Raw genomic sequence first — 23,945 nt, forward strand, 5'->3', positions numbered from 1 at the left:
CATGGATGAAATGCCACTCGCTTTTGTTTCTTCCTGGCTATCCTGAAGATCTTCAAGCAGAGGTGTGTTCTGCATCACTCACAGCTGAAAGGTCATGCTTGACCACACTTATAACTAAAAGGACAGTATGATTCCTGCTGGAAGGTGCTAGCTAATCGTTCTACCGGGAACATTTAGAACAACCAAGCTATGTGTCTGTAGAGAGCTTTTCATATGGTTTTCCTAACTGTTCACTGCGTTAAAGCCTATGTGGTTTGAAATGCTCCACGGGGGAGGGGTCACCTCCACCCTCACCTGGCCGCCTCCTCCATGCCTGCCCTGCCCCTCACATCACAGAACACTTCTGCTCCGCTGTCTGCCTGATCTCCGTGAAGGTGGCCTGGGCTTTTTCTTTGATGGAATCCAAGTCCATGTTCTGGAGATTCTGTAACTGCCCGAGAATAGAATCCTTATCTTCTTCCTCTTCTTCATCCTCATCTACCATTTTCCGGAGATCTTCGGGCAAATCCACATCATCTCCAGCCATCTGGATTTGGTTCTCGTCCATTTCACTCTGTGCGGCAAAACAAACACGGAGATGGAGAAGCCATTCTAAAACAAACACACAAATCCTGAAAGCAGCAGGGAGATAGAGGTCTGTTGCGGATGGATGGAGGGAATGGAACATTTGGCCACCTCGCAGCAGAGCCTGGGCCTGGTACCAGTTATGGAGGCCAGACATGCCGGTTGAGACCCCCCCCCCCAACCTTTCACTGCAGTTGGGTCGATTGGAACCTTCTAGCACAGTGGTTCTCAAAGTGTGGTCCCTGGACCGGGCATGTTAGAAAGACAAATTCCCCGCCTCCACCCTAGGCCTACTGAATCAGAAACTCCGGGGTGGGGGTCCAGCGATCTGCATTTGAAGAATCCCTCTCCTATCGTGCTGATGCCCAAAAAGTTTAACCAACTCCGCCTCAGGGCAGCTCTGCAAGCTTTGTTGTCTATCAGCCCCAGGCTGTTGTGACTCAGGGATCCCACTCTGGAGGGTGGGGTTTGGGTTCACAGGGCCAGACAGTGCTCCCTCGATCCAGCCATCTCTCTTCAGGGGCAACGTCTGTTTAACCATCGCCCCTTCCCTCCCTTCTACTAGACACAGAATCGCCCCAAACTCAACTTTACATCCTTATCACCTTGAAGCGAGTCTGGCGCACTGCTTGTTAAGTGAATCGTCCAGCACCGTCTAGCCTTGCATGTCGCCGATGCCTTACAATTTCCTTTTGTGGTCCTAGTTGTGGCTGTCCCACGAGCTCTTAGTTCCTGCCGCCTGGCCTCGGAAATCCCTTTACCCTTAGGCTGCAGAGCCCTTTGTTTTGTAACAGAGAAGAATCTAGAGAAAAAGTTTCTCTGGGAAAGGCAAGGGTTTCCTTTCTCAGATGACTGCTCTTGGATATAATTTTCTGAGAGGTCTCAGATATAAATTTCTGAGGTTGTGACGTGAGGGAAACTGGGCTTTGGGGACACAGAAGTTTAAAAAGAGCACCAGAAAAGCGAATGACGGGAAAGATCTAAGTGATCTTGTGGTCTAAGTGGTGGGAAAGATCTAAGCAGACTGTAGGGCCCACCTCAAGGATGTGGTGACCAGCCTGGAATTAGTTACCAAAGGGCATGAAAATCCACACAAAGGCAAAATGATCATCTCAGTCTTAAGCAGACTGCATTGATTTGATTGGAGAAAGATCTGGGCACCCGCCAAGTCCCCACTTCTGATGCTCTGTAGCTCCAGACTTCTCCGATGGCCTTCGAGAGGCTGGAGACCACAGCCTTTCCCCAGAGCTCCTTTTATTTGGTTCTCTGGGTAAAGTGACAGCAAGCCTGGCTCCAGAAACAGGTTGAGAGGCCGACTTTTTTTTTTTTTTTAACTCAAAAAGATTTATTCTAAACATTAAAAGTTGACATAATTTGTTACAAAATGCAGCAAAGGACTTTTGATATTTTCCCCCCAGAAAACTTCAGTTTAGGCAAAAACAATGTGAACTTCGCTCAGGATGAGGTTGTAAAAACCCCCTCTGGGCAGGGTATGCCATCATGTTGGCAGCCCCAGGGCACCATCGACAGATGAGGATGTGAGGCACCAGGGTGGATGCCTCAGCTCGGCCGTGATGGACAGGTTCCCCCATCGCTGGCCCCTGCTCAGTTATTTTCCTTTTGCAAACACAGTGGAGCTAGCTTCACAGAGGCAGTTAGCCAGCCCAAGAGAGAAGTCTCAGTTTTGTCTGGAAGGATCTGACGTGGTGTCTCTGCCGATCCTGTTCAGCAGCTCTGAGCTCTTTTTTTGTGTTGTCCACACGCGGTCATGGAGCTCAGCGGCTCACCTTCCAACGCGAAACTTCTAGATTACCTGCCCTGCCCTCCACAGAGTTCCCTCTTCGTATTTACTCCCTTGCTTTCTTTCCCCACCTCGGGAGGCCGACTTCTGATGCTGAGAAGACGAGGATGCCTTTGGGCGGCGTGGTCTTCACCAGGCCCTCCCTGGAGACCCCTGGGAATGGCGACTCTCAGTGTGGACTCCCCAGGTGAGAGAATCTTCTCTGTGCACTTGGCCAGGCCTCTTCCCCTCAAGGCGCTTAACGGATTAATTAGTTCCTCGTCAAACTGGTGTGGGGATTAATTAGTTAATCCCCAGGGGCTCCCAGCCAATCCTCCATTTCTGTTTATTTTTTATTTACCTTCCCTCGAGGTTGCCCTTTGAGGCATCCCTCTGAGGATGGTCCTCAGGGCATTTTTACAGGGACAGGAGAGAAAGCAGGGCCTCCTGGTGATTCTCAGTTCACGTAACTGTGGGACCCCTGCACACACATACACGATTTGCAAAGGCATTGCTGGGAATTCTGGTACCCCCGCCCCTCTTGTTCGTAATAAGATCTCTGCACATGGAGAGAGTAGCTGCTGGGGGCCTGGAGGGACAGGCAGCTAGAGGGGCCAAAGGGCCAGCGAGCCAGCCAGTTGGTGCCCAAAGAGACCCGAGGCACTCAGGAGGGCTCCCGGGCCGGTGCTCCCCAGCACCCTCTTCACCAGGCAGCTCAGTGTTCTGCCTCTGCCGCTTTGGACCAGTTCGGGTTTATTTTTACCTTCTTCCACTGGCCCAGGGAAGGGAGGGTAGTGGGGTTCCACTTTGCCTCCCAACTCACAGAGGGGATCTGGGTCGGCACAACTTCTAGCCAAGTGGTTCTCAAAGTGGGGTCCCGGGGCCAGCCACAGCAGCATGTCCTGGAATCTTGTTAGAAAAGCACATTCTCACCCAGACCTGCTGATTCAGAAGCTGGGGGCGTGGGCCGAGCCATCTGTGATTTAGCAAGCCCTCCTGGTGATTCTGGTGCTTGCTAAAGTTTAAGAAGCCCCGCTCCACATCCCTTGAAGACAGGGGGCTGTAACTTACTCATCAGTAAGTCTCAGAACCCAGCGGAGTGTCTGGCGTGTCGCCACGGACAATAGATGTTTATTGAATGACTCGGTGAGCCCGTTGTCAGGGACTATAGCAGCGTTAACAACACTTGAATGTGCAGGCCCTCTCTACTGTCAAGAGCTCTGTTTCATAGCTACTGACTTGTTTATGTTTACGCTCTGCTGGAGGCAGTGCAGCCTAGAGGTCAAGTGTTGGTTTGAGAATCAGATTACCTGAGCATGAAGGTTACTGCCACCGCTTACAGGCTGTGTGACCTTGGGCACCTAACACTACCTCTCTGAGCTTTATTTCCTTATTTATAAATTGGGGTTATGTTATTTGCCTAAGAGTTACAGAAGAGTAATTAAATGATAACTGAATTATCTGGAAAATATTAAGCATATATATAATTATATATAATTAAAGGTAGATACTCCTGAATGTAATGACCTTCAGAGGGAGGGGGAGGGGGATTTGCACTGCATAGTCTTGACTCTGCACGTGGTGCTCAGCCCCATCAGAAGGCCTCGCTCTCTTGGCCCCTTACCTCTGGCCTGGGAATGAACCCTCCCTACCTTCACTCCAGAGGCTCAGCGTTCCTAGCAAACTGGGCCTATTCATTTCCCTTTCAGCACTAGGCCCTCAATTTTGGGAGAAACCTGCCCAGAGGGTCCAGCTCCCCTTACCCCTTGTCAGGCTCACCCTAATGTTTGTGGGACACAGAGGATAAATACTGACAGAGGTCCCTGGCTTAGACCTGTACCTCTTTTTTCCCCAGTCCCTGGTTCCATCCTTCCATGGGAAGCTTGTGTGTATGGTTTCCAGTATGCAGACCGCCACCCTACTTTTCAGGCCCAGGGGTACTCAGGCCAGCAGCTCAGTGTACCCTCGAGAGGACAGACCTGGTGCAGAGGCCTGGGCAGGCCCCAGAATGCATTTAGGCAGGGAGTTCAGGGCATTGGGCAGCCAGAGTGTGGTCTACAAGAGGGGTGTGGGCAGGCCTGTGCCTTTGGCCGCAGACTTCTCACCCCTTGTGAAGGTGTGGCTGGTGGAGGAACAGAGGAGCGTCTTCTAAAGCACAGGGCCGGGGGCTGGTGGTGCTGTTTGTCCGGCCTCAGGGCGGCACTGGGTGTGGTCAATGGCTGTGGTCAGAGAGTCCTGTGACCACCATCCTTCTGGAAGGACAACGCTACTGACTGTGCATCAAAGCACCATTGCTGCAAGTGATGATTCTAGTCCTGGAATCAATTTTCTTGGGCTGCAGCCTGTGCCCTGGGCGCATCGTAACTAAGCGTAAGACAACCAGGCAGGTCTAGAGGACAAAATGAAGTCCTCTGGAACCAACCCTGAACTCCCGGACTCATTAGCACTGTGGGTCAGCTGTAGACCTAGGACAGGCCAAGGGTTAGGGTCCCTCCCCTTTGCAAAAAGCTGCAGCCAACCCCGACCCCGATCCTGCAGAGGCGGCTATGACAGTGGGAAGACTGTGGGATTTAGAGCCGGGAGACCGGGTCTGTCCTTCGCCCACTGCGTGACCTTGGGCAAGTCACCTTACAATTTGATGCCCACCAGGTGGGACCCTCAGAGGATTACTGAGCAGATTGAACGAGACATATTGTGAAACGGCCTTGTAAGCGTCTCCACTCTGGACAAACAGTAGCTGTGGTTATTAATATTTTAGAGGAAAAAGCGCAGCACGGCGTCAAGATCCCTGCTGAAAGGATCCCTGGGAGAAAGAAGGCGTGCACAGTGAAAGAGAGGGTGGAAGAGTACCAGCCCTTAAGGAAAAAATCGGGACAGAGCAAGCAATTCAGGCCCGTCTATGGGATTTATACCGTGGACCCTGGGCCTTGTCTCTCCCTTGCGTGACAAACCACCCTGCCGATAGGACCTTGTCTACCATCCACACAAGGAAAGTCTTCTCCTGACTTTCTGCTGCTCCAGGTTGGGAATGCTAGGAATATTTTGACAGAGTTCACGCATCAGGAAAAGGCAGCAATGCCTCATCACAGCCCACGAGCACAAACGCAGTTACAGCCAATACAAATTAGCTCCAGGGAGGGAGGGGAAGTTTGGCGCTGAGAACCGTGGTGTAGGTGAATAAATGAATGAATGAATGAGTGAGTGAGTGAGGGAAAAAGTGAAGTGAACCAGCATAGAAAGAGGAACTATAGGCTATACTTCATTCTTCGGGGTTCTGTTTCAGAAGCCTCCTCTTTTCTAGAAAGCTTATCAACTTGCGCTATTGTTTAATGCAGTTAAGAGCTAATTATTTTTATGCTGGCTGACCAGAATTAGTTTTAATCTCTTGCTTTTTAACCAGATTTATAATCTTAATTGCCAGTGCTGAATGCCCCATTATTTAAATAGCCCCGTAGCCTGCATTGCTATTCCCTGTGACTGATTTCTGACCTTTCTCTGAAGGGTAAGCACGACGCTGGATTCAGACTTCCTACATCCTCATCTTGATAAACTGGCCTTCATCTTGTACCAAACTGGAGATATGATGATAAACTATCTTACACGGTTATATGATCAAAAGGCTGAGTATTTACCACTTAAGAGTCCAGTCAGTCAAGCTTGGTGTACAAGCACACACCAGTCTGTTTGATACAAGGTAGCTTTGATTTTGCTTTGTTTCCTTATTTTTGGTCCACAGGATACCAAACCGCTGGATTAATGGATTTCTTTCCCGTGGACGAGTGGATCTAATATTTGATGTTTTACCTATTTCTGAGGATCTCCAATGTCAGCAGTTACCTGTTTTCACAAACCACCCCTCACTGTCCTGGTGATGAGTGAGGCAGCCACGCTGGCCCCTAGGCAAGGGGACAGCATCCCCTGGCTCCCATCCTGCTGGAGCTTACAAGACATTGGGAGTGTGGGGTGTAGATCGAAGGATACAGCCAGTCAAAAAACGCCTCTATAGAGAGGAAAAGGGGGCATGGCCTGCTTTGCCGAAAGTAAGGAGGAATTCGGGCTGGACCAGGAGGGAGGTGGGTGTGAGGCCCTTGGGGGCTAGGCTTCAGCAGAAATCCTCATCCTTGCTCTGATCAGATGCTGCTGAAGAACTGAGTTTATGTTTTCTCCCTGGGGACAGTGGTTCTCGACCCTCTCTGTACCTCTGAATCCTTTGTAAAGTGTCGAAAACCACGATGGTCAGGCCCCACCCCCATATTTGGCTCTAGGGATCTGTGGCAGAGACCCAGGCAATAGAGTTTTTAAAAAGCTTCCCCGGGTGATTCTAACGCATGAGTTGGTGTTGAGACCTTGTCCCGGGCTTGCTAGCTGCAACTTCTGCTATACCACACCGTCTTTCCCTCTTTAGCTACTTAAAGAGCCCTCAGCACACCCAGAATGGGACAGAGGCTGTGGATTTGACTCCTCGAATACAGTTTTCAGTTTTTTAAAAAATTAATTTTGTTGTGCTAGGTCTTAGCTGCCGCAGGCGGGCTCCTTAGTTGCGGCATGCATGTGGGATCTAGTTCCCTGGCCAGGGATCAAAGCCCGGGCCCCCTGCACTGGGAGCGCGGAATCTTAACCACTGCGCCATCAGGGAAGTCTCCCAGCCGTCAGTTTTTAATGTTTGATTGAGAGGGTGCACACACAGGGCCCCTCGTGGGATGAAATGTCCCCACTGTGTACATCTTAAACTTCTTTCCTTTACGCAGACGTTCCAGAGAGACTCAAGAAGCTCTTAGAGGCCACTTGTCCAAGCCTCTCCTTTACAGATAAGGAAACCGAGGTCCTGGGAGGTGAAGATACTTGCATAAATGTCATTCTGCTTGTTAGGGGACAAGAAACCAGCCCTGCTGCCAGGTCTCGCAGGAAAATGTGGCCAGTGGGTCGGATTGGCTTGGAGTTGAATCTTGCCATTTACCAGCTGTGTGACCTTGGGAAGTCCCATTCCCTCTCTGAGCCACTCTTCTTATCTATGAAGGGGAGATGATATCTACCTACCTTCCAGGGTGGCTGTGAGGATTAAGTGAGAAAGTGCGGCTAAGCGACACATCCAGATCTGACGACTTTCTTCCCTTCCCAGGTTCCCCCCAGGACCTTCAATCCACGGCTCTTTCAAGGGCGTGAGTAAAAGGAGCAACTGAACTAGGGCAGCAAAGGGAGGAGCGGGAAGGGACAGCCCCTAATGGGCCTCTGATGGCCTCCCTGTGCTGCCACCAGAAACAGCTGCTCAGAAGCAGGAGGTTTCAGTGTCTGGGACCCGGCCAGGCAGCCCTGAGAGCTCCTGATCTGAAGAAGGCGGGCGAAGAAAGCTTCACAAAATCCGATCTGTTTGTTAGAGACAACTTTCAAATTCAGTTCTAATGGAGCTTTCAATGCACTACGTTTAAAGAAACTCTACTGATAGATTTTCTTCTATCTTCATCTTTGTTCAGAGTGAACGATGCCCTTAATACAGCAGACAAACACCAGGTGTAACTAAATCGTATAGCTCAGCAGGGAGCATGACATTATTTTTCAATGACTAACCTAGACTGACAATTCTGTTAATAGGATTAGGGTTCATTGTGGAACTGTTTTCTCTTATTAATTTGGCTTGACTTACATATACATTTTGAATTGGCTAGAAAGAGGGGCACCTTTGTTTTCAGAGAAAAATCTTGTGGCTTTATTTAAAATGTATTACTGCTATTTGCAAAAAAATATGACGTCTTAATTATTATATAAAGTAATTCTGTATTTTATACAAAATCATAATGTCGAATCCAGTCTTGTTCTTTTCATGAAACTTGATTTTAATGTAACTCTTATGGCTGATAGATTCCTTCTGCTGTTTTTGATACTTTGGGTGTGTTTCTGTTTTCCTTTTTTCCCTATGACATCGATCATTCAGCAAACCTTCTGTGTGTGTGTGTGTGTGTGTGTGTGTGTGTGTGTGTGTAGTATGTGCATATGTATGTGTGCGTGGTGTGTGTGTGTGCGTGCATGTGTGTGTGTGCAGCTTCTACATGTCAGACACCATGCAAGGCCCTGATGACAGAGACAAAACGTCAGCCCCTTTGTTAAGAAGCACACAATCCAGCAGGTGAGAGTATTCAGGTTGGAAAGATGGCATAAGAGACATGCACTCAGGTATTACGCGAGCATGGAGGAGGGGGAGGGGAGGGAGGTCATGGAAGTTTCTGGAGGAAGTGGCACTAGACCAACGTCTTACAGGAAGGAAAGAGGTCACAGGGAGCAGGGTGTAGGGGACGCGAAGCAGGAGAGTAGTATAGTCCAGGCGAGGGGTAGCAAGAAGTGAGGCTGGAAAGTTAGGAGCCACATCATGGTGTACAGGCCAGGGGGGTTGGACTTGATTCTGAAAAGTCATGGTAAACCTTCGTTGTTGTTTTTTTTTTTTTTTTATAAAAACAGGGGAGGAGGGGACTTCCCTGGTGGCACAGTGGTTAAGAATCCACCTGCCAATGCAGGGGATACGGGTTCGAGCGCTGGTCTGGGAAGATCCCACATGCCGTGGAGCAACTAAGCCCGTGCGCCACAACTACTGAGCCTGCGCTCTAGAGCCCGTGAGCCACAACTACTGAGCCCGCGTGCCACAACTACTGAAGCCTGCGCGCCTAGAGCCTGTGCTCTGCAACAAGAGAAGCCACCGCAATGAGAAGCCCGCGCACCGCAATGAAGAGTAGCCCCCGCTCGCAGCAACTAGAGAAAGCCCGCGCGCAGCAACGAAGGCCCAACGCAGCCAAAAATAAATAAATAAATAAAATAAAAAATAAATTAATTAAAAAATATATATATATATAAAAAACGGGAGGAACAGAATCAGTTTGCATTTTGGAAACCTCACTGCAATTCTGAGGGAAGCAAGAGAAAGTCAACGATCTCCTTGACGTATTGTAGTAAAATTGCTGAGAAGTGACGAGCCCTGCACTTGGGGATGAGCTGAGAATGACTTATGAGGTGAAATGACGGTGACCTGGTGCTTTGCTCTATGTGGGGCTGGAGGAGGGAAGAGGCAAGGGTGACTCCAGGGGGAGTGCTGTGGGGGAGCCCTCGGTGGAGGTGGAGCCTGCAGGAGGCGCAGGGCTGGGGGAGGATCGGTGTCTGTCCTGGATCCGAGCTAAGAGGTGCCCGAGCAGAGGTGGACGCAGCGGTGAAATTTAGGGAGAAGGTCTAGGAAGGCGGGATAGATTGGAGTCATCAACACACACCTAAGTGGCAGCTGAAAGCAATAGAAGACTCAGCCATTCAGGGAGAATGTGATGGCTTGAGTGGGACAAAGGGCAATGGAGGAAACACCCTGGGATATTCGGAAATTTGGGGGCAGTCAGGGGAAGGGTAACCCTTGAAAGAGACAGAGAAGGAACAGTTTCAGTAGAAGGAGAATGAAGCTGAGGAGAGAGAGGGCTCCAAGGAGGAAGCAATGAGCTAAAGGAGGCAAAGAAATTTCTGCCCCAGGAAGAGCTGCTCCAGGAGGAGGTCCCCAAAGGAAAGAGAGGAACCATCTACCGCGTTGAGACCGACCGCCGAGCGTCGGCAGGAGGCAGCCTTCGGCAGAGCAGTGGGAACAAGTAATTTAGGAAGATGCCCAGAAAGCCACGTTCAAAGTGCTGTTTGCTTTAGTTGGGAGAGACTTGACCTCTTTTATAAAGGAGAGGCCCATAGGGAGGAAACGCTGAAGACACAGGACAGACGATCATTAGTGGAATGAGACCCAAATCTAACATGAGCATCATGGGTTACGTTAGGCAGTTGAAGTCCCCTGATTACCTGGAATTTGAAAACCAGAGGAAACCAACATAAGGGTGGACGTGAACGTCCTCACGACGGATATACTTTCCCACAAACACGTCTGATTACTGTGATTTGATGCTTGCATTTATTTGACTCCTTATGTGATGAGTGAAAAGTGGCCATCAAAAGACAAGGGTACGACCAACGGGGGTGACCTTGACGGTGAACAATAAACCCGGAGAGAAGGCCTGTGCTGTTTGCCGGACACCAGGGCTACACTCCTCCTTTCAGAGGCCACATTTCCTTTGCCCCGTCGGCAATCGACTGAAACTCTTTTTCACAGGAAACACCAGCCAAATAATTTCTTTAGAAAATACAGTTCTAATTCCAAAATGTGACACAGTTATCCTCATTAGACCTGACGGCTCCTGGGAAGACATCTTCCTCAAATCCGCTCTCCGTTGGGCCTGGGTGAGGGGACGGGCCCAGAATCCGCTCCTGCCGGTTATGTAACCGCTGCGAGTGACCGTGAGGAACTGTGAATGAGGCCCCCAGGGGTCCCCCCTCGTTAGCTGGAGGACCTGGTGAATGTGTCCAACCGCCTGTGGGCTGTTAATAGTATTAGTTCGGCTGTTTACCCAACATGGATTTTATAAGACGGCACCAGGGCTGAGGATTCTGCAAACCACGAGGGGAGGGAAGGTTGTTATCAGGAGCCCAATAAGGTCCTGGTGAGCCTTGCTTTCCGCCCAGCACCATTTTCTTTGTTAGACGGTTGTGTTCAGTTCTCAAGTCTGCCATCCTGGGTGGAGACACACGGTTTGGAGCGGGTGGGGGAAGAATGGAGCATGAAGAAGTACTGGGAAAAGACCAAAGAGGCTCAGGGGAACTTTGAGTCCTTGGGCAAGACCCTTGATCTGCATGAGTTTCATGATGATGCATTGAGTGTACACCCATGATATGTGCTTTTCTGTATATCAAAAATGTTTAATAAAAAGAGAAAGGCAGGGCTTCCCTGGTGGCGCAGTGGTTGAGAGTCCGCCTGCCGATGCAGGGGACACGGGTTCGTGCCCCGGTCCGGGAGGATCCCACATGCCGCGGAGCGGCTGGGCCCGTGAGCCATGGCCGCTGAGTCTGTGCGTCCGGAGCCTGTGCTCCGCAACGGGAGAGGCCACAACAGTGAGAGGCCCGCGTACCGCAAAAAAAAAAAAAAAAAAAAAGAGAGAGAAAAATGAAGCTCAGACCCTGGGACCAAGCAGCCAAAGCGGCGCGGCAGTGTAGGAATCCACACCTGCCCTGGGAAGAGTCTAGAGAGGCCAGAAGAAGGGGCGGAGTGTGTGCTTCTCCCATGTGCCCGCCTATCCTGAGGTCATGGTCGTTGCTAATGACGATACCATGTCTGTCCTACTCATGTCTTTTGATGACCTTTTTAAAAAAAATAAAATCAAATTAATTAATTTTTTTTGGCCGCGTTGGGTCTTGGTCGCTATGCACGGGCTTTCTCTAGTTGCGGCGAGCGGGGGCTACTCTTTGTTGCGGTGCGCAGGCTTCTCATTGTGGTGGCTTCTCTTGTTGCGGAGCACGGGCTCTAGGCGCTCGGGCTTCAGTAGTTGTGGCTCACGGGCTCAGTAGTTGTGGCTCGTGGGCTCTAGAGAGCAGTCTCAGTAGTTGCGACACATGGGCTTAGTTGCTCTGCAGCACGTGGGATCCTCCTGGGCCAGGGCTCGAACCCGTGTCCCCTGCACTGGCAGGCGGATTCTTAACCACTGCGCCACCAGCGAAGTCCCTTTTTTGTTTTCTTTAAACAGTCACCATGTTATACATTACATTCCCAGGACTTATTTACCTTCTAACCGGAAGCTTGTATTTTTGACCCTCTTCACCCAGTTTTTTCCACGCCCCCCCGCCACCTTGCTTCTGGCAACCACGAACCTGTTCTCTGTATCTATGAGCTTGGACTTTTTAGGTTCTCCGTATAAGTGAGATCTCCTTGGATCTTTCTCTGTCCGACTTATTTCACTTAGCATCATGTCACCAAGGTCCATGTGTGTTGTCACAAACGGCAGGATTTCCTTCTGTTTCATGGCTGGATAACAATTCATTGTCTATATGTACCATGATGACCACCTTTTAATCGTGGTAATCAGATGAATAATCCGATAAGTGCAGTAATCAAGATGGCAAGCCCCATGAAGGGGACACAAGGAATGACCTGGGAATCTGTTTCCCCACCTCCTCGCTGGCCCAGGCCACCCTCAGCCCTGTCCAGGCTGCCATAAGGGTCTAGTACTGACCAGCCAGCCCCTCATCCCTTTCCCTCCAATTCACTGTACACATTGCCATGGCCTTGGCCTTTCCCAATCACAGTGATGCCCATGGGCACTGCCTGGCCTTCCTGGGCCTCTTTGCTCCTTATTGGAACAACTAGGAGATGAAAACCTACCACTTATATTCCCATCATGCTTTTCAGAAGGCTTTCTAAAGGTTCCACTATGAAGGGTTCCTCTGAATAATTAAAGAAAGACCTAAGAGTTACAGCCAGTTCCATACCAGCCAGCAGCATGGGTCCCTCTAGAGAAGCTGGCTTGATACAAATATTAGAACCAAAGCATGACATTCTGGGCCTGGGAAATGACTATCCCCCATGGTCGTCATTTCCCCAAAGTCATCTCCTCTCAAGGCTGAATATTCCAATTCCTTCAATGCTTCCTCAATTACAGTCAGTCGTTTTAAAATCTCTCACCATCCTGGCTGCTGCGGAGACAGCTACAACGCTTGGTTTTCTAGCTGTTTCCCAGCGTGCCAGGGGAGGATCCTGCTGCTCACACTGCCCTCCCAGGCTGTACCGGCCACTGTCCCTCAAGTGGGCTGCCACCTCCTGCTTCGTGACAGGTGCTCACAGCAGAGCCCCCCAGGCCTTTCCAGGCTCGCTAGTGCAGCGACCGCTTTAGAACAAAATGCACAATCTGGTCCTTAATATCAAAAGAATGGACTTAAAAAAAAAAGTCATGTCCAGAAATTTATTTCTGTTCCTCAGCACCACCACGGCCCTTGCTACAGCACACAGTCCCCGGGGAAGAACTGAGAACATCTGAGGGGTGGTTCTTCTGGGGCAGCCCGGGTGCATTTCCCTGTGGCTGCGTCTGGGGACACCAGGGAGCTGGAAGGACCCAGATTCCTGTCCCTGTGCGGGCAGCGGCTCCTACCACGAGTACCACACCAAAGCCAGAATCTGGCTTGGACAGGAGTGACCTGTCTGCACAGACAGGAAGCAGCCACCCTTGGGCTGATCTTGGCCTGGGAAAAGTGTCTGTCCCTCCTTGCCCCTTTCCAGCCATGGGTGCTGTTGAAGGCCCCCTGTACCCTGTGCCTCAGAGGGGTGGGAGGAGAGCATGTAACTTGTGACAGCCACTCAAGGCAAAGGAAGTGGGGCAGGTCTGCACTCCAAGCCCGAGGCCTGCCTTGAGGTTGGGGTGTCAGCCACATCTGGTGAGAACTGGACAAGGCAGAGTATGATCCAGGTGACGTTTTATGGCATTCTTCCTATTAATTACCATTGTTATGAATAGTACACATTGGATTAGATAGAATATCCATGTGCTTACAAAAAAGCAGGCAGTTGTATTGTTGGGGTTTTTCACACCATAAGCAAAGTCTCGCAACATTATGTGTAGCATCCATTTTTACGAAATCCAGCCATGTTACAAAGCGCCCTAGGGAGGCCTCCACCAGAAAGTAAACTCTGCGGTGAAGGATGACACGTGGAATGCTTTCAAGTCACACTATCACTGTTTACTTGAATTGTGTTGGAACTGCGTCAGCAACTCCCAGGTCTCTGGTCAAGCCATTAGCTGACACAGGGGCAGGAAAAGTGATGCACCTGGTCCTCCGGGGGATGGATTCTGCGACACTTTGCTGAAATAGTGAGCAGTGCCGGTTTCCCCCAAAGTCTCAGGATAATTTTAAACCACATGGAACTCCAAACCACTCTAAAACTTTTGGGACATCTCAAATATTAAGAGTAGAAATAGCAGAGACCTTGGAGCCAGAAGGAGCTACATCCAAATCCCTTTGTGTGTTAAGATGCTCTTTTGTGTGGTTGAGAGGCCCAAGTTCCAATCCTGGTTCTGTCACTCCACAGCTGTGGGGTTTTGCGAAGTCCCTTAGCCACAGCACCCCTACCCCCATCCCCCATTGCCTGCAGTTTCCTCAGGTCTAAAGTGAGGCTGCGGCATTAGATTCTTAGATGAACTCAAAGGTCTCCTTCAGGGTCTATGAAAACATCAGGTGGGCTCTCATGCATTGTGCATTTGAAACAGCTGTAGAAAAATGGGTACATGGGCAGCAGTAACCCATGCAACAAAAGACACTGGGCTCCATCGTTAACCATGTATAGATTTCTTTGGGGTCCCCCTCCTCTAGCTGGCTTTAGGGAGCAGTAGCCTGTGCAGATAGAGTCACTATCGCTCCAGGGAGCGTATGAATCTGTACGTTATGTGGCTATAATTCTCCCCTCTTCCCATAGTTTCTGTTGGAAAGGCTCTTGTTTCAAAGGACAGCTTGGCTCAGAGATTTGGGAATTATTTTTTCTCTGAAGAGCATCAAACTCATTTTACAAAGCCCAAAGGTGTCCACCTCTGAGAACTGAGGTGAGCAGGACCGTGGGCTCACCAACAAAGCTCAGATGCTTGTGGTTCAGGGACCTCCAATTCTTGCCTTGTTTACAAACATCAGTGTGCCCACCCCAGGCCTCCAAGACCCCTGGTTGTTATTATCAAGAAATAAAACTTTTGTGCATAGAGATAATAACAGCAATTAGAGTGATCACCCATGGAGCTCTTTCCACTCATCAGGCACTCGCCTCGTCAGGCACACCTTATTATCTCAGACAAAGACCTCAGGAGGTAGGTATCACTGCCCCCATTTTATAGATGAGGAAACGGAGGCTCAGATATGTTAAAAAACCATCTGAGATTGCAGATGTCAGAGCCAGAATTGAAAGCCAGTTCTCCTTATATCTTCACCAAACAACAGAACAGTCGTCAAAAATATATCCTCAACAACAACAGATATATATGTATTCTTAAAAAGCCCCACCTTTGGGACTTCCCTGGTGGCGCAATGGTTAAGAATCCGCCTTTCAATGCAGGGGACACGGGTTCCAGCCCTGGTCTGGCAAGATCCCACATGCCGCGGAGCAACTAAGCCCGTGCGCCACAACTACTGAGCCTGCGCTCTAGAGCCCACGAGCCACAACTCCTGAAGCCCGCGCGCCTACAGGCTGGGCTCCGCAACAAGAGAAGCCACCGCAATGAGAAGCCCATGCACCTCAAGGAAGCAGAGCTCCTGCTCGCCGCAACTAGAGAAAGCCCACGTGCAGCAACGAAGACCCAACGCAGCCAAAAGTAAATAAAATTTAAAAAACACAAAAAAGCCCCACCTTTCTGGAAGAGACACAGCCAGTTGATGGTGTGTGGGGGTGTGTGCGCAAGCACGCAAGTGCACTTTATTTCTGCTTCCTTCCAAACGAGATGTGTGGTGCTTTCATCAGATGCACCGGAGGCGGGAGGCGGGAGGCGGGAGGCGGGAGGCGGGAGGCGGGAGGCGGGAGGCGGGAGGCGGGAGGGCGGGGCTTCAGTTGAGTGGCGTGAATCTGCTGCCACATTGCTAAACACAGCCCAACCATCCCAGGGAGCTTCAGAAAATTCAGGCAACAGGAGCGGAGGGACCGTGTTAGAAGTGCTCCACACTCCCAAAATGCAGTCCCGGTGGGAAAAAGTACTAACCTGGAATAAGGTGGGCAAACAGCAAGGCACTCTTTTCGAAATTCATTGGTTGCAAATGAACATGAGTTTAAATTTTATTGTGAGTTTTCCCCCCTCAGTGAGCACGTCCGTCTTAGGATCAATGTCTCCCGGGCGCGGGGCTCTATACCTCTTCAGTGGCTTCAGCAGTGACCTTGCTTGGGCAATGGGCTCGCTCCCTTTGTTTACAGCTTGCAGCTTCTGAAGTCAGTTTTCCCAGGGATCTGCAGGGCACCCACTGAAGCAACTGGTTTAGCTGCACTTTCCAAACCGCCCAGCCCGCTGGCTCTCATCCCTGCGAGAAGACCATGTGCTTTGGAAGGATCTCTTTGGCTTCTCCAGGTGGAAGATGTTCTCTCAGGGAGGGTGCCCCTCTGGAAGGGGGAGTTGGACAGCCAACCCAGAAGGTGGAGGTGGAGTCATTTAGAGGAGCTGGGCGATCCCCAGGTAGGGGAAATGAGAAGCGAGTCGGGAGCAGGGAACTAGGCCCTTGGTCACCCCTGGATACAAGCCCTGGAGCAGTGCATCCGAGCCCTGTGCCAGGTCATGTCAACATATCCTGTTCCCACCTCCCAGGCAGCAAAGTCAAAACAGTTGTGCAGTAGAGGGCACTGCAAGCAGTGTTTTTTGTTTAAATTTAATTAATTAATTAATTTATGGCTGCGTTGGGTCTTCCTTGCTATGCACGGGCTTTCTCTAGTTGCGGTGCGCGGGTTTCTCATTGCGGTGGCTTCTCTTGTTGCAGAGCACAGGCTCTAGGCACATGGGCTTCCAGTAGCTGTGGCACGTGGGCTCAGTAGTTGTGGCTCACGGGCTCTAGAGCGCAGGCTCAGTAGTTGTGGTGCACGGGCTTAGTTGCTCCGCGTAATGTGGGATCTTCCCGGACCAGGGCTTGAACCCGTGTCCCCTGAATTGGCAGGCGGATTCTTAACCACTGCGCCACAGGGAAGTCCTTGCAAGCAGTTTTTAGTTTACGAGTCAGACCCATGACTTTTGGAGACCAGCTACTTGACCAAAGCCCACAGGAGTTTGTCCTCTCAGCCAGGATGGATAAGATGGTGCTCGGTGACGACCATCACCACCACATCATCTCCAAAAGGAAGGAAGAGATTGTTCCTCTGACGTGGAGGAAGAATGTCATAGAAGTTAAGACCCTGGGCTCTGTTTTGCCTGGCAGCATGGCCCTTGGCCGGAGGGTAGTTACTCTCTTTCTTCCTCTGTTTCCTCTAAGAAACCTACCTTACAAGACTGTCCTGAGGATTAAATGAATTGATATGTGCCAAGCACTTAGAACAGTGCCTGGCACTTAGGAAGGCGCTCAAGAAATGTCAGCTGTGATGATTATCCCCATTGTGCATTTATATATAGATGTTCTATAGTCTTTAGATAAATTTACATAAACAGGTATTACTCCATTTTGTTGAGAGGAAATGCAAGTTCAGAGGTTAAAAGACTGGAATCTAGTTTTTATGAACAAGTTCAATGCTATTTTCACTATATCAGATACCTCAATTACAATTACGGCATATAAATATATTTATGTATTATATATATGTACATCTATGTGTGTGTATATATATACCCATGAGTGTGACCCTTTCCTGATAATCAAACACTTTCCATTTCTTATTACTTAAAAAATGACTGGATGTTTACCGTGTTGAGTGTCTCACCTTTGGGAGTCTGTACTTTTCTCTGAGGTGAACTCTGAGGCACGCCCTCTCTGCCTTTTTTTGTGTAAAGGCAGCATCTCTTTCCATCCTAAAAGTAAAAGAATAGAATAAAGGATCAAAGGACGAAGAGAGCTAAGGCCATTCCAGCCCCTGTTCAGGGGAGCCAGACACTGGGACACACCTTCTTAGTTCCCACTGCCGGCAGACAAATGGGAAATAGGGGAGTTTTTCCTACATCCCCAAATTTCTGCCTCTCTGTCTGTCATTCCACTATCATAACTCAGTACAGACCCTAAATCCCAAAGACAGCTCAGTTCTGGGAATCTCTTTCTGATGCACCCCGGGAGAGGGGCAGGGTGATTACTCCTGATGTAGACCCGACCTCACTATGTTTCTCTAAGTACAACCTGAGACCACAAGCGTCAGAATCACCCGGAGCGCTCATTAAGAATGCAGCTTCTGGACGTGTACACACTAACAAACGTAAGGTAGATAGTTAGTGGGAAGCAGTCGCATGGCACAGGGATATTGGCTCGGTGCTTTGTGACAGCCTGGAGGGGTGGGATAGGGAGGGTGGGAGTGAGGGAGACGCAAGAAGGAAGACATATGGGAACATGTGTATATGTATAACTGATTCACTTTGTTATAAAGCAGAAACTAACACACCATTGTAAAGCAATTATACCCCAATAAAGATGTTAAAAAAAAAAAGAGTAGGCAAAAATCAGACCTGGGTTATTCTAGATCAGGGGTCAGCAAACGTTTTCTGTAAAGGGCCGAAGAGTAAATATTGCAGATTTTTTGTGGGCCCTGTGTCTCTGTTTTAAATATTCAATTGTGCCCTTGTAGCACAAAAGCAGCCATAAGATGACATGTAAAGGAATGCGTATGACAGTGTTCCAATAAAACTTTATTTACAAAACTGGAAAAAAAAAAGAATGCAGCTTCCCAGTCCGACTGCATTGTGGAGAGAAGCTACATTTTAAAAATCATTTTGTTTCTTATTGTATTTATTAGGGGTTAACACATTTAGTTCTTCTGAAATGCTAGGTGTAGGAGCTGATGACAAAGGATGTTGAGTGTTATTCTTGGGACATAAGTTTTACTTATTTTTTAAATTAAAAAAATTGAAATATAGTTGCTGTACAATATTGTGTTACAGGTGTACAATATCGTGATTCACAATTTTTATTTTTTTGGCCGTACCATGTGGCATGTGGAATCTTAGTTCCCTGACAAGGGATTGAACCCGTGCCCCCTGCAGTGGAAGCACAGAGTCCCAACCACTGGACTGCCAGGGAATTTCCCCCTCCCCCTTTTTTCACACAATTTTTAAAGGTTATACTCCATTTATAATTATTATAACATATTGGCCATGTTCCCTGTGTTGTGTTACAATATGTCCTTGTAGCTTATTTTATACATAATAGTTTGTACCTGGGACCTAAGTTTTAAATTCTACAGAACACTTATTTTTATGGAAAAAAATGTTTGGAGCAAACCCCTAGCATCTCCTTCTACTTCCTTTCCTGATGCCCTTTATTAAACGCTTATGTGAACTTTCCATGTATCTATTTAAGGTCTGGGTCCGTCTCCACCCATGCTGCCTTGATTCTGCAACATTCCCAAAGTGGAAGACATTTTTGAGTTTTTAATTTTTTTTGGCCACATCATGCGGCATGCGGGACCTTAGTTGCCTGACCAGGGATCGAACCCACGCCCCCTGCAGTGGAAGTGTGGAGTCTTAACCACTGGACCACCAGGGAAGTCCGCAGTTTTGAGTTTTAAAGGATGTTCTCCTTCAGATCTCTGTAGAGCTGTGTTTCCACAAGACAGTTACACTCAGTGACTGAGAGTCTGAGATTCAGTTATTATTCTGTTCATTTAATTTCACCAATAAATTGTGATAGAATTCAGAACTCTGAGCTACAATAATGTGGAACTTTTAAAAAGCACTTGAAATCCTTGACAGCTGAAGCAGGGACATTTAAACATACGGCAGGGAATCCAATTGTGAAATGTTCTCTCTGTAATCTTACCAAAGAGAGATGTGTTCTGGAAACGATGCCTTCGTCCAGGGGAGAAAACACATCTGCTCCTCTCTTCCCATTGTTGCCATTTATAAACCACCAAGTCTGGCAGACTTTTCCTTCCCAGCATCTCTCATAACCATGCCTTTCATTTTAACTATAGCAGCTTCACGAATGTTCCATTACTCCATACCGTATCTTGTGCAGTGATTCTTTAAATAGCAGTCTGTTGACTAAAGTATTCTATCAAAAGAGCTGGAAGCAGTGGTGTGCTGGCAAACGTATCACAACCAGCTCTTTGGGGAAAGAAGCTGTTTGTAGAACTTGCCAATTTCCATGGTGTAAATACTCCCACCCAGGCGGATTTCAAACTATCAACTTGATGTCGCTGAATGAGGAATTGCGGAGAGATGAACACAGTCAGCTTTCATGAGTCAGTGCACGCTGCTGTAGGTCAGCTCCAGCATGTCACTGGCTGGAAGACTAATTTTGCTCAAGCACTGTTTAAATCAGCTACTCTTGAATTCAGCAATCTCCCTGGGCCTCTACTGCCCGGCATGGAAACGGTGAATATGGCCTGTCCACTTTTCTCTATCATAAATACTATGCCGGGCCACTTGATTGGAGAGGCCCTGGCCGTTTAAATGATCTCCCTGCTTCCATCGTAGCCCCACAATTGAGAAGCAACACTTTTAACAAACTCCCTCGGCGATTCTTACACAAGCTGAACAGGGTCACCTTCACAACACTGTCAATCAACCAGACTCCAGTAAAAATTTAAAAACATAAAATAAAATAAACAAGGTCACCTTCTAAGCCCCAACTTAGGATCAGTGTTCCCTTCCCTGTTTGGAGGGAGGCATCCTCAAACAAGGTAGGGTATGGATTTCCATAATGCCCTGCGGGTGGCCTAACTGGACTTGTGATGGTGCTGGTTTGAAGTGGGCTCCCTTGCTCAAGATGATCCAGAGAGAAGTGGACACCTTCGGGGACGTCTGTGAAGCTCACATTCACCACCTCTTCTCCCAGCTGCCCAAAGAAGTGCATTACTGGAGGCTGTATTTATGTACCTGGCCCCGCCCTCTGGCTGTACAGGATTGGACCAAGCTGGATGAATGGACTTTCTTCTCTGGGAATTCGGGTTTGGGACTGAGAAACAGACCAGTAGTGTGGCTCGAGCTGTAATGGGTGAATTCGGGGGATGTCGGCTGCCATTTTTCACTGGTCACGTGGTTGGGGCAGAGGACCAAGTAGAGGGCTGACTGCCCCAAAAGAACAAAGCAGCTGTACTGAGGTGGAAGCCACGGCAAGAGATTGAAAACGAGGGCTCGTGGCTTCCCAGCAATGCTCTGGTCCTGGTTCAGGCACATATGAGGCCTGGGGGGATTTCTGTTATGGGTTTGCTGAAGCATCTTTGCATGAAGCATGATTTGCCTTAAAATAAATTCCCTGTTTTCATTTTCAGGTGGCTAAACTGGTTTCTATTTCTTGACTCCAAGTTTTGGAATCATCTTTTTTTTCACTGTAATAGTTGCTCTCATTTATACATTTTATTTTTTTATTGAAGTATAATTGATTTACAAGGTTGTGTTAGTTTCAGGTGTACAGCAAAGTTATTCAGTTTTATATATATACATATACATATTCTTTTTCAGATTCTTTCCCCTTATAGGTTATTACAAAATATTGAGTATAGTTCCCCGATGCCTACTTCTTTATGTTGTATTCTATTCTAGGTGATGAAGCTCTTGAAAACTCAAGCAATGGACAGGAAGTCATGCCTCTTGCCATGGGAAAGCAGGCCAGCCTCATCGTCCTGCTACTATTGCTTAAATTGGTTGATCACATAAATGTATAACACACACACACCCCTGAGTAGCTGGTAAACAACCCAATCCACTGACTGACCATGCCATTTGACTATCTCAGTCTTTCATCTGTCCAGATATAAAATTAAGTAAAACAAGGTCATTAGTTAATCAAACAGATGCCATATCTGTGACCAGATTTATTGCTGGGACATACTGAGTGATATTTTAATATCAGGTATATAGTCTATATTTCTGACCATTTTCTTTTTATTGGGCCCCTTGAGCTGAGAACATTTGGTGCTATTCTGCTTCTGTTTCATTATACATGTGTTCTTTTTTTTTTTAAAACATGCCAAGGAATGATGCCTTTTTTTGCCTAAGTATTATTTTAGCACAAACATTACTTTTGCAGTTGCATTTTTTTAAAAAAACTGATCTTAAATTTACCGCAGAGCCAAGCATAATACATTCTAGGTAGTTGTATAAGTCACAATTTCTTTCAGGAAAAAATACAATAGACAAGGTTTCCATTAAATGCAGGCTTTTAAGCTTTCTTAGTTTCCTCCAGGTCATTAACCCTTTCACCTCTAATCATCTAGGACCCAGGCAACTATTATGTAATTGATCATTAGCAAAACAGCCACGGTGGCAAAAAGAAATACTTTTGTAACATACAATGTACATTGAACTTCAAGACTGATGCTTCAATACTCAGTTGATTTGATTATTAAGACTCAAATTAATTCTACCTTAAACTTTAAAAAATTACATCTATATTACACTTATTTAAAGATCAGTCTTCAGCAGTGAAAAAATGGTGATATTCACATTCCATAATACCCAACTGAAATGTTACTGTTTTATTTTTATTACATTTTATATAGCCAGAAGAATGTCCTTATTTTTTGGAGGTATATAGCCAAAGTATCTAGGGGTAAAGTATCGTGATGTCTGTAATTTACTTTAAAAATAGTTCTATCTGTCTACGTTTCCATGTATCTATCTATGATCTAACCAGATGATCATCTATAAGCAAATATGGCAAAATGTCAACTGTCAGCTTTATGCCATAGGTATACATGAGCATTCATTACACTGTTGTACTCTTCTCCATCTTTAAATTTCTCATAATAGGCAGTCCACACATTTATTCAGTCTTTGAGAAGCCAAGTTTTATGACATAATTGTCATGTCGTATTTTCTAGGCTTTTTTTCCTGCACATGTAAGATCAAGAACACTGTACTCTATGTTCTTTAAGGCCCTCTTCCAAGTGCAAAGTCTGAATTTTCACAATTTGAAAGCTTTCTACTTGCTAGGAGGGTGAATTTCCTGACGACTGTAAAGTTATCTAGGCACAGTTTTTCATTTGAACAATTGAGGTCAATTAAAATGCGTCTGGATCAGAAAGTGTTCAGTGGCTTTCAGGACAACATGCAGATTTATTTCGTAGTTTTCATTTCCCTTCATACAAGTAGGACATAGTAACTGCTGACGCTAGGAAATGGTTCACTTTAGCAGAACAGACTTTCCTCAGGTTAGAAGCAAACAGCACGAGGAAAGGCATCTAAAGAGCAAACAGGTAGAAACTGGGGAGCTGAAGACAGTCTGGCCAGAATGAATTTCTTTGTGCTTTTAAAAGGAAAGGAAGTTGCATGTACTCACTTCTCCTCGATCACTTGCTTTTGGTATTCCTCATATTCCTCTCTAGTCATCCCCTGAGCTGCGGCAGGATCAGATGTACCTCCTTCTTCTTTTTTTTCTTCAGACCTGCCACCAAGTCCTAAATTCTTTACCTGACTACTTATCATAGTTTTCATAAAGAAAGCCATTGTTTCTGCCCCAGAAAAAGAATACCAAGAACTCAGACAAAACCTGAAGGAAATAAAACCCCCACAAAACCTCTAAATATCTTCAACGACAGCAACACAGTTAAAAGCAGAGGACTTCGCACAGGCTCATCTATTCAAGGGCATAATGATACAGAAGAGTGGTTTGTGCGCTGTAAGCTGGATTAAAGAGGTGAACTCCTTAGTATAGAGAGGCAGATGGTTCAGATTCCTAAAGCGTACGATCAGACGCAACCGACTACTTTCTGAACTAATACACTAAGCTAATTTCAGAGGGGAAAAAACCCTTCACATTATCCATCCCTCTCCCTACCCATTTCTAAATTATAAGCCAGCAGGGCTTCATCAAGAGTTGGTTCAATTAAATTAATCAGAGCAGACCGATTATATGGCTGTAGTGGAATTTCCAAATTCCAGCCCTTGAGGACAACATCCTGTTGAAAACTGAGTCCAATGAGACTCAAAACCCGAAATGCTTCGTTAAGCAAAAATAATCCTTTGATCCATCATTTTATCTCATTGGACTCTAAGGACTATGCAAGGATTTGCTTGAATTCTATACTGTTTCAGCGGTTACTGTGTCCTGTACATAAATACCCAACTGAGGCAAGAGGCAAGAGGGTCCTCCGCTTACATCTGGATTACCCTAGCCTGCTCCTGCATCG

The 23,945-nt window shown here is 47.5% G+C and overlaps 1 protein-coding gene across 1 annotated transcript; it reads right to left on the minus strand.

The window, feature by feature from the left end:
• Nucleotides 1-325: 325 nt before the first annotated feature.
• Nucleotides 326-23,262, minus strand: CPLX4 (complexin 4; the record flags this gene model as incomplete). Its single annotated transcript, XM_082667744.1, has 3 exons — nucleotides 326-553; nucleotides 17,592-17,679; nucleotides 23,096-23,262. 3 exons carry the CDS (start codon nucleotides 23,260-23,262, stop codon nucleotides 326-328), a joined length of 483 nt encoding a protein of 160 aa, XP_082523870.1.
• Nucleotides 23,263-23,945: the final 683 nt, after the last annotated feature.

This window comes from Grampus griseus (assembly GCF_964374135.1).
Source record: "Grampus griseus genome assembly, chromosome: 12".
Classification (NCBI taxonomy): Eukaryota; Metazoa; Chordata; class Mammalia; order Artiodactyla; family Delphinidae; genus Grampus; species Grampus griseus.